The 14039-nt window shown below is 34.1% G+C and overlaps 1 protein-coding gene across 1 annotated transcript; it reads right to left on the reverse strand.

The window, feature by feature from the left end:
* Positions 1 to 324, reverse strand: LOC139091632 (high mobility group nucleosome-binding domain-containing protein 5-like). The gene has a single exon (XM_070641781.1). It carries the CDS (start codon positions 322 to 324, stop codon positions 1 to 3), a length of 324 nt encoding a protein of 107 aa, XP_070497882.1.
* Between the last annotated feature and the right edge of the window lie 13715 nt (positions 325 to 14039).

The raw sequence follows: 14039 nt of genomic DNA on the forward strand, positions 1-14039 counted from the left end.
TCAGTCCTGCTTTCCATCCTCTCCTTCATCCTTCTCTCCATTCTCTTCTCCGTCCTCCTCCCTTCCCTTCGATGTCCTCCCTTCCTTTCCATTCTCCTCTTCTCCTGAGTCCTTCCCTCCGGTCCTCCTTCTCCTCCCTTCATCCTTCTGTTCTCCTCCTTCGTCCTCTCCTTCCCTCCGTCCTCCACTTAGTCCTCCGTCTCCTCCCCTTCGTTCTATCCTCAGGTCATCCCGTCCCTTCTCCGTCATCCTCCTCTCTCCCTCGTCCTCCCATCTTCTCCCCTCCGTTCCATCTTTATCTCCTTCGTCCTCTCCCTCCGCCATCCTACCTTCATCCTCTCCTTCATGTAAATTGTCCTTTTCTCCTTCTTAAGTCCTTCCTCGCCTCCGTTCATCCCTTTCTCATCCCCTTGTCCTCATCCATGAAATGCATTTTGGCTACGCTCTGACCATTTCGAACCCATAGACTACTCTTTTAATGATTACTACACTTCCAATATCTTACTAACCAGATATCGCACAACCATTTCATCAAAACACCTTCCCTACCATCATCCCTCTTCATTTACCTCCATCCCGTTACACAATTCCTAAAACAACCCCCCTAACGAAGGATAAAATAAAGGAGAGTTAATGGAACAAGACGTGACAATTGAGCTTATGATAATATTAGTTCAAATAATATAGAGATAATGCATGATCAAATATGTAATGCATTGCATGAATCCCGTAGAGTATTTTTATAATTGCCATAAAATGATATACTTACTTAAATAACCCCCATCCCATACCCATCATAAATGTGAATAAGCTCATCACCATAAAAGGTTGAATGACATGAGTTTGTGAGAAAAATTTTAAATTTAAATTTAAAGGAGTGGATGTAAGTATCAAAAGTCAATTTCTGGTGGATAAAAGGAGAGAGTTCATTTTTGTATCATAATTCACTGCATAAATTATATTGGGAAGGGATTCAGGCTAAGAAATGAATATTTTACATGTTATGAATATTTTAACAGATTTTTTTTGAGTTTAAAGTTATGATTTCTTGTCTGTTTTTAGGTTGATGCTTAAATGTATTATTTTAAGGAAGTTTTGTAAGAATTTGTAAGGAATGAGTAATGTGGTTGGATATTAAAATGAGCTGGAATTGGAGGCTTTTGGAGAAATAATAGGAGATTTATTCATAGGCTCTAATTCTAGATTTTCCAAAGGAACTTAAGTTCTCATTAATATCCAATTAATATGGACTTCAGAGAACTGAAGCTGAATCAATCATCAAATTGCTAGGTTTCCAGCTACATGAGGTGGTAAACTGGAGGCACTACAATCTTGAACTGACAGAATCTATTGAAATCTGATTCATTTCTGTTCAGAACCTTACTACAACTAAGATTCTAGATAAAAATTTGTGGGGAACTCAACAAACCCTACTAGGACCTGAATCCTTACTTCGCTAGCCGTTCAGATCAATTGTAATTTACTCCCTCAAACAGCACATAATGCTGGTCCTATTGTTGGATTCCGTCTGGCATTGCTTAAAAAGGCAGCAGAACGTGATGGTTAATTCGTCTAGTTAGATCTCAGGGAAAGTCTAGTGGAATTCGGGTGCTTTTTCGCTGTTTCTAGTCACACCAACTCGGTTTGTGTATTCGCTCCACAAATTGTGGCTAGATTTATAAAATCAATTAATTACATGTTAGTACTGCTTAATTACTGAGCTACCGAGGGTTTCTAGAGAGTATGACACATTGCTGACAATTTGCTTTTTTCCAACTCTGCACAGTTGCATGGCCCAGTTTATACCAATTCAATGTAGCTAGCCGCAATTTGTGCTTCGCGAATGCACAAACAGAATTGGTGTGATTAGAAACAACGAAAAATCACTCAAATTCGACTGGACTTTCTGTAGAATCGAACCCTGGTTATTAGGGTCAATTGTCCGATACTCTGACTCAGTGGTGAGCAACCTTTTATTTGTGACATACTTGGTGACTAGCCTCGACTAAAACCTCTTATGGCATACGGTTCATGTCAATTTGTTAAACTTATTTAGCACATATTCTGCCCATTACTCCACTAACAACTACGCCATTCCTGCTTTATCGCTGTCTGAACATATTTGATCAATTTAAAAATACTGTTCTTCAATTTTCAATCATACAAATCCAATTCAAACTATTTTCACCTTCACAATCCTTTCATACCTTATCATATCATACATAGCAATGCACCCTTAATCGAACTTCTGCAAATACATTCACATCTCGATTACCTTTGAACAAAAGAAAAAAGCTGCATCCTCGCTTGTAGAAAAATTTAAATTTCCATTTACTTTATGGTAGGTAAAGAGATAAATTTCAAATCCATTGCTGAAACTCATGCAGTGAATGACTATGTTTATCAGTAAAGTTCCTCTCTGCTTCAAAAAAATGTTGACATTTTCATTATTGAATATCAATATTTGATTTTTATATATCATTCATATACTCCACTTCCATCCTTGCCTTGCAATGAAGTAAACAGCTTACTGCTAAAGTTTAAACGAAGCACTTTGTATGCTTTCGGATTTCGACATCTTATCATCTTTTTCCTTTATCGGATTTTTTTCCTCCTACTTCATCCTCATTGCTAATGTGAATTGATGATGATGATGATGATATAAACTGACGAAATTATGCAAATGATTTTTTATTTCTTATGCCATAAGAGGCATCATTGGAACGGAATAAAGTAAGTCGATAGCTTTTTATTGATATTGAAAATTCCTTTTTTGTGATATTAATACGATTTCATGTGCACGTGAGCTCATAAATTTTATTGAGTTTATCATTCATACAAAATTAATATGTGAGTTGTCATGAGTGTCGATTACATTGAGGATAAATTGAATATATATATATATTTTTGGTGTTGTTAACTTGTGAATGGTGATGACTGTAAGGTGTGTGATGATTTTTAAATTGTGTACTTATTCAGGGTTGTGACAGCAAGTGAAGTGATTGTTGCAGTCAAAGATGAAGGATTTTGATGCAAGTTTCCTGGCAGGCAATGAGCATACTCACATAAATGAGTACACTCAATATTCCCAGTTTCAAAAGTGGTCCAGGTTTCAGTCTTAATATTGGTCCCATTTTCTGCCTTTATCTCCAGTCTCAGTCATAAACCCGGATCCAGTTTCAGTTCTCAGTTCTCAGTTCTCAGTCCTCAGTCTCCTCAGTCTCCTCAGTCTCCTCAGTCCTCAGTCCCTCAATCCCTCAGTCTCTCAGTCATTTTCCTCAGTCTCTCAGTCCCTCAGTCATCAGTCCTCAATCCTCAGTCCTCAGTCCTGGCCGTGCTTGGTTCCGATCTCAACAGTCGTCTCAGTCTCGATCCCCCTCAATCTTTCTCAGTCCCCAGCCCAATCCGATTCTTGATCACGGTTCTGGTCACGGTCTCGTTCTGTCTCCCGAAAATCCATCAAACCTAATACATCAGGAAGCCCTAATTGCACCAACAAACCATGCTCATAAATATCCTCAACACAACAACCATGCTCTTTATCTATCACAGCATCAAAGATTATAAAACATCTCAAATAAGCCTCAAGTCCTTCTGTTTGTCATCTGTAAACGATTATCTTACATTATCTCTTAAAAAGCTACAAAAAGATGTCCTTAAATCTTTCGAAAATAAATATTATCATTATTCTACAGTCAGAAGATAATCAACAAATAGCTAAAAGCAAATTTTCAATAAGAAAGCTATCTCAAAGGATCCTTGTGCATGTTCTTTTATCTCTTCCGTTTCTTGAAAGAGTTGTCAAACGATAGCCTCAAAGCTTTAGTAAAACTTTTGAATGGATGTTGTAGAATCGGATGTGATTCAATGATGGATGGGAAAAGAGGGACAGTCAGGGAGGGGTATTTGGGGTATCAACCCTCCTTGCTTATCTTATCCATCAATTTATTCAATTTTCAAGGGTTTCTGAGATGAAAAAATCAAAAATTAGTTCAAATTCTGGCTAAAATCGAGAAAATTCTGGCTAAAATCAACAAGCTTCCTTCTACGTGCCTGGATCCAACCAATACAACTTCCCAGTAGCAATCAATAAAATCCCAAAAATCGCTAAAGCAACAAATTCAACAAATTTACAACCAAAACGTATTCTGTTATTTACCTATCTGAATTATTGACTAAACGGGAGTATCAAGAGTACATAAACTTTACAAATAACATCTGTAAAGACCTGGCAGGGTGTACATCTGTTCAACATCAAGGAATTCTGTCGTTTCTTCTCAAATAAGACAACGAAAAATAAATAACAAAAAAATAGAATTGCTCTTATTTTTCTTTAGAATTTTACTTCCATTCTCAAAAAAGGCACAAATATTTTATCGTACCTAGAACAATCGGTATTTATTTTAGGAATTACGTTCACGTTTACACAGCTATTATACATTCAATTGTATTTTATTATCATTCACGCGTGGAAGTTATTTGTCTTTAAAATTTAAGATTATTTAAATTTAATTCTTTGATTATAAATGGAAAGTGAAAATGTCAATAGAATGTATGAGCTCAAGGATATGCTGAGGGGATCAATATCTGAAAATGTATCGATTAGAGCTATTTTGGCAACAATGTCATATGTATTTACATACATAATAATGTGGTCAAGGTGCAAGGTTTCATATGACTCTTGTTGACAACTGTGAGGCTGTGTCATATGAGCAGTGGTGGGCAACCTTTTACTTTTCGCGGTACATATTGGTGTTAAGCCTCGAACGAAACTGAATGCGGCACACTGTTCATACTTACTCACTGTCTTGTCTGTGACGCACGGAAGTCTATTGCAACGTTTAGAGAACCTTTTTAGACAGCTCTTTCTTTTGATAACTTCTGCCAATCCAGCATATTGGACCTCTAGCGTCCTTATAGAGTCCATGACATTTGCAAGCAAATTTGCCGACAAACAAGTCTGCCACATCACACAGCTTACCCACCACTGCATTATCATCCTTACTAATCCTCAACTAACCACTAACATCTATCAGCGCCATACATCTCTGTAATCCTGACTCATAATCTCTCGCATGTGTTGAACAAATAAATGTCATGAGCGGAAAAAAAAGTTTATCATATTGTGGTAAATGCACACATAAATGTGGGTGCGAATGCTTACTATTTTTCTAATTTAATAACCATTTAAGATGATAATTAAAGGATAATAGAGAAATATATATCATGATTATGATGATGCATTACACATGTTGAGCATTAGCATTTAGTGTTTGAATAGAAAAATAGTTGAAAGTTTAAGGTTTATGCAAAATGAGAGCAAATGTTGGATTAGTGCTGGGGAAAATATTGAGGAAGTTTGGTAGGATTTTGTAGTAAATTTTGTAGGATTTTGCAATAATTTTCATGGAATAATGCAAGATCTTGCTCAAAGTTGTTAAGACTTTTTATTAATGATGCAATAAAGAAATCTGAAAGGCACACGACTTCAAAAAGCTGGAAAGTAGTGTCCATAGGTTAGCGTGATTCTAGAGTTACACATTATGAGATCGAATTTGATCAAATCCGACTAGACGTATCAAAAATTCCAGGAGTAAATATCCATTGCTTAACGAGGGTGGAATGGTAAGACCAAGGTAAGACTTCACATTCACAATCAACCTTCTCCGTTAGTATCCGACCATTTGTACAAGTAGTATAGCCAGAATGCATCACGAAGGAGTAGAGTTAGTACTTGGGTAGGAGAAGTTGAAGTGCGATGAACACCTGTATTGCGCATCACTTCCTAACTTCTCCAAGGATAGAACGGCTTTAGAGCTTCTCTCCGCTCGAATTAGCAGTAATGCTCTTGGTCTTATCATCCAGACATTGCTTGATTTATTCAGAAGTTTTCTTTATCATTAATAGAGCTTTAAGGCAGATTTTGACTCAAAGAATGGCTAATGATGCCATAAGAAGACTAACGAGCAAGATTTGGGCTCCATCTCTGATTTTGAGAATCGAACTTACAATATTACAAATTTTAATCGCAACTTCTTCTAATATGTCAAGGATTTATCTAAGATCGGAAAAATACAACTTTAAACTAGAAAGTCTAGTTCTAAGCCCGAACAGACAAGAAGCATGCTCAAGACTCACAAAAATTGACCATGCTGAAGTATATTGACTGAATTTACTCATGGGATGTGGCCAGTAACAGAGTCAGATGGAAGGCCTTTTGTAATTACCTAGACTCCAAGTCGCAGTAATGTTCCAGTAAGTAAGTAAGCAAGAACTCATCGGCTCACTCATTTAGGAATGTTTTCTCATTGTCTGTTAGAGAAGGAAGAACGACAAACAAATAAAGTCTTCAGAATCTACAAGAAATCTACGAGTGAGTTGCGCTTAACAACTGTCAACAACTGCCTACCAAACCTCTTAACATGCTGACACTTTTCCATGAAACCACCCGGATGATGATAATAATGATGATAACATAATATAAATGAAAGGAGACAAGACAAGTTCAAAACATGCTCCTGAAAAACTAGAGTGAGACAAAAACAGCCAGCAACAGCAGCAGACAGAATGTGAAATGTATTTAAATGTCAAAAAAGTTTGGTTGTGAAAATTTTATTCACGTTAAAATATTCACATTAACATAATATTACAAGTTGAATACAAAAATTTTATCTCCATCGTTTGAGAATATTCTCAAACTGCTGCTACTATTGCTGCTACAACTCTTGGTATTTGTTGAAATGAGCTGAGTAGGATGTTTATTTTCATCTGATGTCATTTGATTCTTATTCAAAATTTCCATTTCTTGTGAGTCACAATCTTTGACATTCACATCCATTGTCAACAATTTCGTGCTCGATTTCGTTTGCTGTTGTTGTCGCAAAATCATGTCCTGCAGTTCATTTTCATCATCATAATATAAAATCTTTTTTTTATTTATTTCGACATGTTGCTTCACTCGTTCGGATATTATTTTAGGCTTCAGACTTAATGTTGACTTTTCGGCAATCTCATTGTCGGCATCAATATCATTGTCATTGTCTTGTAGCAATGAATTGACATATTTTACCCGAGCAAGATTCTTATCATAAATGTCATTGCCTTTAGTTATCTCATCAACTTTTGGTACTACGCCTTCACATCCACTTTCTATTGAGAAAGTCGATAAAGACTGCTTACGTAATTCCCTCAATTTCTCAAAAGCAATTGCTGGTGATTGATTTGTTACTTCCTTTGTGTCCTTTTTATCATCCCATGCCTTATTCTTTTCAAATAACTCATCAAATTCATCAAATAATTTCTTTTGATCCATAATACGATTCGATTTGAAAATGTCAATGGCATCTGTTGATAATTTTGTTGATGATTCGAGGGATTGACTTTTTGTGTACTTTTTGACCTCAATTTTCTTTATATTTCCTTGACTTGCTCGTCGTTGTTGATTAGCACGATTCATTTCATAATTCTTTACTTTTGTCACTTGTCTTGGCATTGGCGTTGACTTTACTGTAATTGCCTTTTCAACTTTTGGCTTTACAACAGCTATAATACCGTCTCGTTTCTTTGGCTCAACATATGTTATTCTGGCTGTCTCAGTTGATCCAACAATTCTATAAAGTCCACTATCATTCTTTTCCAATGAATCCAATGACATTGTTGTCGTTGACTGTATGCCAGACTTTGTTACTGGTTGATATGCCATTTGCTTTGGTTTATGATGTAAGGCACTAAGATGCGGTGCTAAAAGTTTCTTTTTCTTACGTGGCGGTGGTTCAACCTTTACCTTTGGATTATCAGTCATGTGACTGCCGTCATTATCTGTAAGAATCTCACATGACTTGAAAATTTCATGATTTCTCTCGACCGACTGAAAATTATTTGTATCGACCTTAGCAGCTGTCAATTTTATTTTCGATGATGGTAAATTTAATAAAATGCCACGTCGGGCATTTGCAAGGCTTCGACTACGGTCACATTTTAATGCATATAGACCAAAATTATCTTTTTTTGGATCAATTTTTTGCTCACGAATTGCTGACGATATTGTTGTAATTCCAGTTGTTGGCAATGGATTTTCGTATGTCTGTTTTTGTTTTGTTGTTGTATTATTTGCATTATTGGTCGGACGAATTGTTAATTGACTTAAATTGACAATTGAATCGTGACTCCATTGGCGTAGTTTTTTAAATTTTGGAATTTTCATTGATACAGATACAGACGATGGTAATTGAAGCAAGTCTGCAAAAAAAAATATTCGAAATTGAAATTTTTTATTATTTTGAACAAAAAAATGAATGAAAATTGGAAAATTAGAATTGAAAAAGAAAATGAAATTGAACAGAAATAAAATCGATAAATGGAATTAAAGCAGTAAGGTGTGAAAGCACTGATACAATGTTGTGTTAATGAATCGGACGCATTTTACGCTTTGAGGGATATTTGAATTGTTTGGAAATTGTTTTAGTAGAGATCAAATAATGTCACATCATATGTTAGGTGTTTGGATACATAGAATGTTGTAGCGACGAGGATAAATGGGGGTGTTCTAAAGGGTGTCGACATTCTAGACCGGTGTCAAAATTGTGTGAATTTTTATGGAATTTTTTTCTAACAATTCTGGGTTTTTTGAGGTTTTTATGACATTTTAGACAATTTTAAAGAGAGTAGGCACATCAAATCGACGGTAAACTTAATTATGGCATTAATAGTGGCATTAAGATTGGGAAGAATAAGGATGTAGATAGTATATGCATTCCGAGCGATACAAATGAGGATGAATCTGCCTTCGGGCCTTTAAGACTTAGCCAGAGCTTTTTTATGAACACCAAATGAAATTCGTCTCTATTTGGAGTCTATATAGCTGTCAAAAATTGACGGCTTCCTTTAGGTATTCATAAAAGAGGTTTAGAGGAGCCTTACTAATTCCCAAGCAACACAAATTAAGAAGGCTCGTTACACAAAAGCTTTTTTATTTTAATCAACACCAAATGGAAGTCTCCTTCATGTGGCAGCCATTAGACCTCATTCTTCATTTGTGACACTCGGCTATCACATCTATTTCACATGTTGAAATTTGAATTTATTCCTACCATCCATATTCTAAGTTAGAATATACATCTGTATTCAAAATTTATTAAATGCTAACTAAATTCAATAAAATTCCCAAGTTCCATCCATTTTACACAAATTTGTTTAAAACTCCAAAACTATGGTTTCATGCATGTTTATCGTCATCAGAAAAACATTTTATATTTACCAGTAAAACTTTATTGGGTTTTCCAGAAAACTTTTCTGTAACTAATGTGAATTCAATTGAAACTCAATGGGATTGTTAGTGACATAAAACATATAAAGTGGTTTTAAACTTTGAAATTCTAGTGACTATATTTACTGAATGGTTTTTTCTTGAAATGATTTACTTCTTAATGTTAGGAGAGATGTTGATGGAGAGGGAGATATTCTGTGTATGTTATAGGACACTAGAAGTGCTTCATTTATTGCGATTGCTTTTTATAGGGGATCTGCAATTCTATAATTGTTCAAATCCATACAGTCTATAGTGAATTCCACATGGAAGCTCTGTACATTATAAGGATATGAAACCGTCATAAGCCTTGATGAACCCTGTAATGTAGTCAGTTTGACAGACACAATCATCCAGATATTAGTATATTCTTATGGAAACACTTAGAAGAGGAGACACAATGTCAAAGGCCTTTGAACTGTACCCAACACACAAACCTAGCTTGGTAACCAGAACGGTAAAGTGAAAAAGGTTGGAAAAAAGAGCTTCAAAAACTAGTCATGACCAGAGATTGGAATTCAGGACCTTAGGCACGTGAGACCAACGCTCTCTTATTTAGGCTACTGATGTCATTTTCCCATCATAGTCAAATGTTCACTTAATATAAAATGCGCATTCTATCAGTCAGTTTGTTTTCGAATATTCCATTCAAAAATAACGATTGTTTACAAAAAAGTGATCATCTGGCAATGCAACTCCAGACACTGCACACTATTCATTATTCATTCATAATTTAAGTGTCAAATTTTTTTAAAAATACAAAAATAAACTTTGAGAATCGTGACAAAACTTCAGGACATCTACTTTAAAATCTACAAGCCATTTTTTAAAACTACCATAATTTTTCCGAGACCAGCTTCCGTTGGCACTCATTCATGCATGCTTAAAAAATTCAAATTCAGCAAATAAATCACATAAAAAAAAGTTGTGAGGCAAAGTGCAAACAATTCAGACAAATTGGAAGCACAATTGCTGCTGAGAGCTATTTTGTCTGTTATGGAAATCGATACAAGCTGCTTATAGGAACAAATATATCCACTAATTAGATTATAATCGGAATGCAAAAAAGAGACTAGCATATGGTTCCAAAAAAGCAGGAAGGCATTAAAATTATACAAATATTTTAAAAATAATAAATTTATAGCACTTACTTCTAAAAAAGTCCATATCAATAAATGCAGAAACGTTTTTATCTCTTAATGTATATAAAAAATATTCTATTTCCTATTTCCACTTATCCGTACGTTTCTCATGCAGTGCAAAAACACGACTGAAAATGGAAAAGCGAAATAATAAAAAATTTTCACTACTTAATTTTCATACCCAGCGTGTCTATATTTGCATTTAATTTTTCATTTTCACTTTTATTTGGTCTCGTTTCTATTTTTCTTTCTATAAAGGCACAGAGAGCTTTTTTGACTGCTCAACCTATTTTTTTTTGCATACAATTTAGCATAAATTCTAAAATAAAATAAATTTTCACTTTTTATAATCGATGAGAATGAACGGAAACGATGTTAAAATTATGTTTGAATATAGAAAGAAGCGATAGAAATAATTCACGGAACTTTACCCTTTGAAACAATGTGCTAAATTTATACTGCATAGGAAAAAGTTTATGATTTAAACTACGATGGAACATGAAGAAATTTGAATGAGTTTTTTTATAAGGTAGTTTGTTGTAGATGTATTTTTGGGTACGGAAGGTTTATTTTATTGTTATGTTTAAAATTAGACTGCACCTGATGTTAGTCAAACTTTGCGAATGACAAAAGATCAAGTCAACGTCCAAAGAACTCATGAAAGACAGCTGTCGATCGAGACAGAATTGCATTAGAAATTGGTGAGCGGTATCCAGCGATAGAGCTAGTTTTAGGCGACTTATTTGTGAGACCATGGATCCCAATGGCTTTGTACGGCCAAGTAAGTAAGTAGCTGATGTGAAGTGTTAAGCTACAGTGATATACAAGTATAAATCCTACATAAGAGCCATATAAATGGATAAATACTTTCCTAAATTCCTGCTAGGCATCACATAAATAGTTAAACCAGCCTCAAGCTTGAGTCAAGTCAGTCTCAGGCAGGATTTTTATTCTACGTCGTACTAGCTCTACTAGGTCGTAGGAGCTCTAAATCTGCTAAGTACTCTTATTTAACTGGATATTATTGAACTATTAGGGATTTTAGTGATAGTCCTAATATGTAGGAATCTCTTATTATGAGTGTCTATGCATAACTTCAACATTAGTCATAGTGAGAACAAAATTAAGGGTTATTGTTATTTAAGGTTCGGAATATGGACCGAAAAAATAAGCGCTTATGTTATTCCTCTTAAAGAGTTTTATATATAATTTCGCTAAACGGATTAGCAACTAGCCTCAACGAAACCAAATTTTACGGATATTTGTGACTATAATTGAAGAATTCTAGGTCGACCCAATCTTTCTGAATACTAGATTACTTATATTGAAAGTTATGGTTCGTCTATTTCTGTTTACTACCCTTAAGTACCTTAAAATTAACAATTTAGGAACTAATCGTGTGCTGGAATCCTTCTACATCATCATTATTGTGTGCCTTATAATTCTTCCATCCCAGTCAATTCCAGCCCATAAATTGAAATCAATCATAATAACCTCAATTAAATTTTAACAGTTTTTTCATCACCCAACTCTATTTTTTCCTTCCTTCCTCTAGTTCTTTCAACAATTTGTGATATTTCTAACAAAAAAAGAAAATAAGGAAAATTATTCTGAGAAAAAAAGTTTTCCATCTCATTAAACTGTTTGCCAACACTTTGTAAGCTTTAGAGCATAAAATTTATTAATTGATAGAAATTCTCGTTCTATTAGTCACAAAGATAAATATTAGCACAAAAATGTGTTTTTTTCCTTTTCTTTCTTTGAAAACTTTCAAGATTTATAAATAATTGAAATGTACAGGCGTTGAAATGTATGACTTAATACTTGCTATACTAATTGAAATCAGATTGTTGGAATTGAAATTGAATAGAATGAAGAAGTTTGGATGGGAATGATGAATTTGGAATATGATATTTTAGAGATCCTTGATATTTGGAGGAAATTTGACAGAATGTGATTATCTGCGTTGCACAAATTGGGAAATCAATCAAAAATGCGACCCTAGAAAGACGTAATGCTGGCTAAATCCTGAAATGGTGCTGGTTTAATCCAGTTTTCAAACCGAATCCGGCAATATATCAGAGTTAAATCGGCTTGTTGAAAGCTTTTGAATCAATTAACCAACTTGTTCTATTCGAGTTCTATTTTAATTAATTTTCAGACTTCTATCGTTTCAGTTCTTGGAATCTCTTAATCTTTTTTTGTTGACTCACATCAGATACAAAATTTCATCCTTCAGTTTACTTAATTCAACCTTGAAACTTCATCTAAACACTTCATAATTCTTCAAGTATGTCTTCAAACTTTAAAGACTAGAAAATTTAATTAACTTATCATGTCTCAAATTGATTTTAAATCTTTTGATCTTGAAAAATAAAAAAAGTTTTAATTCGGTTTTGTGTTTTGCTTCTCACAAAAATTTTAGTCTCAACAAGCTTTGGTTTTTCTTTTAAATTTTTCTTCATTTTCATTCGAAATTTTTCTTTTTTTCAAATTTTGTTGACGGAAATTTTATCAAAAAAATTAATTTTTCATCAAATTGTTTAAGTGACTCTTCAACAAGTGTATTTCCTCCTGCTGTATATTCTCTGTAAGTATCACGTATTTCGTAAAAAAATAATATAAATTAATCTGAATTTTTGTCATCAAATATTCAGAGACATCACGTCTGTTAAATCTTTTGAGGAAGATTGGATTTTGAATGACAAAGTTTGTCGATTGTTAGGTAAAGATTTATTCAATAGGTGTTTCAGAAGTGCGGGTGGAATTGCTTGTGAAAGTTTAAATTTGAGTTTTTGGAGAATTTTTTATGAGTTTTGGTGTTGCTGCAGTGTTGTTGGATTTGTGAGAATCTGACTTTAAACTGACTGGCGTCAATCTAGTGTTGGATTGTTCGTAGTGTGTCTAAGTAAACCTGATCCATGGAACCGGCCGAAATTCGAAATTTTTGTCATATTTTAACCGAATTCGGACGATTTTCAGAAAGATTTCTGATAAATTCGGCTAAATTTTGGTCGAGTCCATATTTGTGTCTCTGGACTTAACAAATGGTATTGAAACCCAATCTAAGCATCACTGAGTGAGCAGTATAACCCAATATTCCTCCCAGATCAGCAACAACCCTGATTTTTATCATTTTTTCTCAATCTAAAAAGTAAAATTTAAATTTTTATCGTCGAAATTCCTCTACAAAATATGCAATTTCCCTTTCAAACAGGATATAATGTGATTATTGCTAATATCATGCATATCTGCACATACAATCTTGCAGCATATTTGCTTCTTATTGAGTTTTCAAGTTGAAAGATTCTGATAAAAAATTGTTCAAAGAAGATAAAAATTGTTTGAAAATTTTTTAATCACAGAATCCTTTGACATCTTTTTTTTCTCATTTTTATTCAAACTTTCCTTTTGTCAACTCGGAAAAAATTTTCTGTGCTGCTCAAAATTCAAGTTAAAGTCTGTAAATTAAATGTGAGTAGCTTGTAGCTTTATTAAATTAATCCAACAATAATTCATTAATTAAAAATATCGGATTTGTTACAAGATTCAAAATTGAGCTTAATTATTCAGGTCCAGTGGCTTTGCAAAAA

The sequence above is a fragment of the Chironomus tepperi genome, unplaced genomic scaffold (genome assembly GCF_022539635.2).
Source record: "Chironomus tepperi strain 1889 unplaced genomic scaffold, CSIRO-AGI_Ctep_v1 contig_257, whole genome shotgun sequence".
Lineage (NCBI taxonomy): Eukaryota > Metazoa > Arthropoda > Insecta > Diptera > Chironomidae > Chironomus > Chironomus tepperi.

Bases quoted from the DNA above. Each gene is read 5' to 3' on its own strand.
- LOC139091632 (XM_070641781.1), bottom strand. From the start codon at position 324: ATGGCGGAGGGAGAGGACGAAGGAGATAAAGATGGAACGGAGGGGAGA.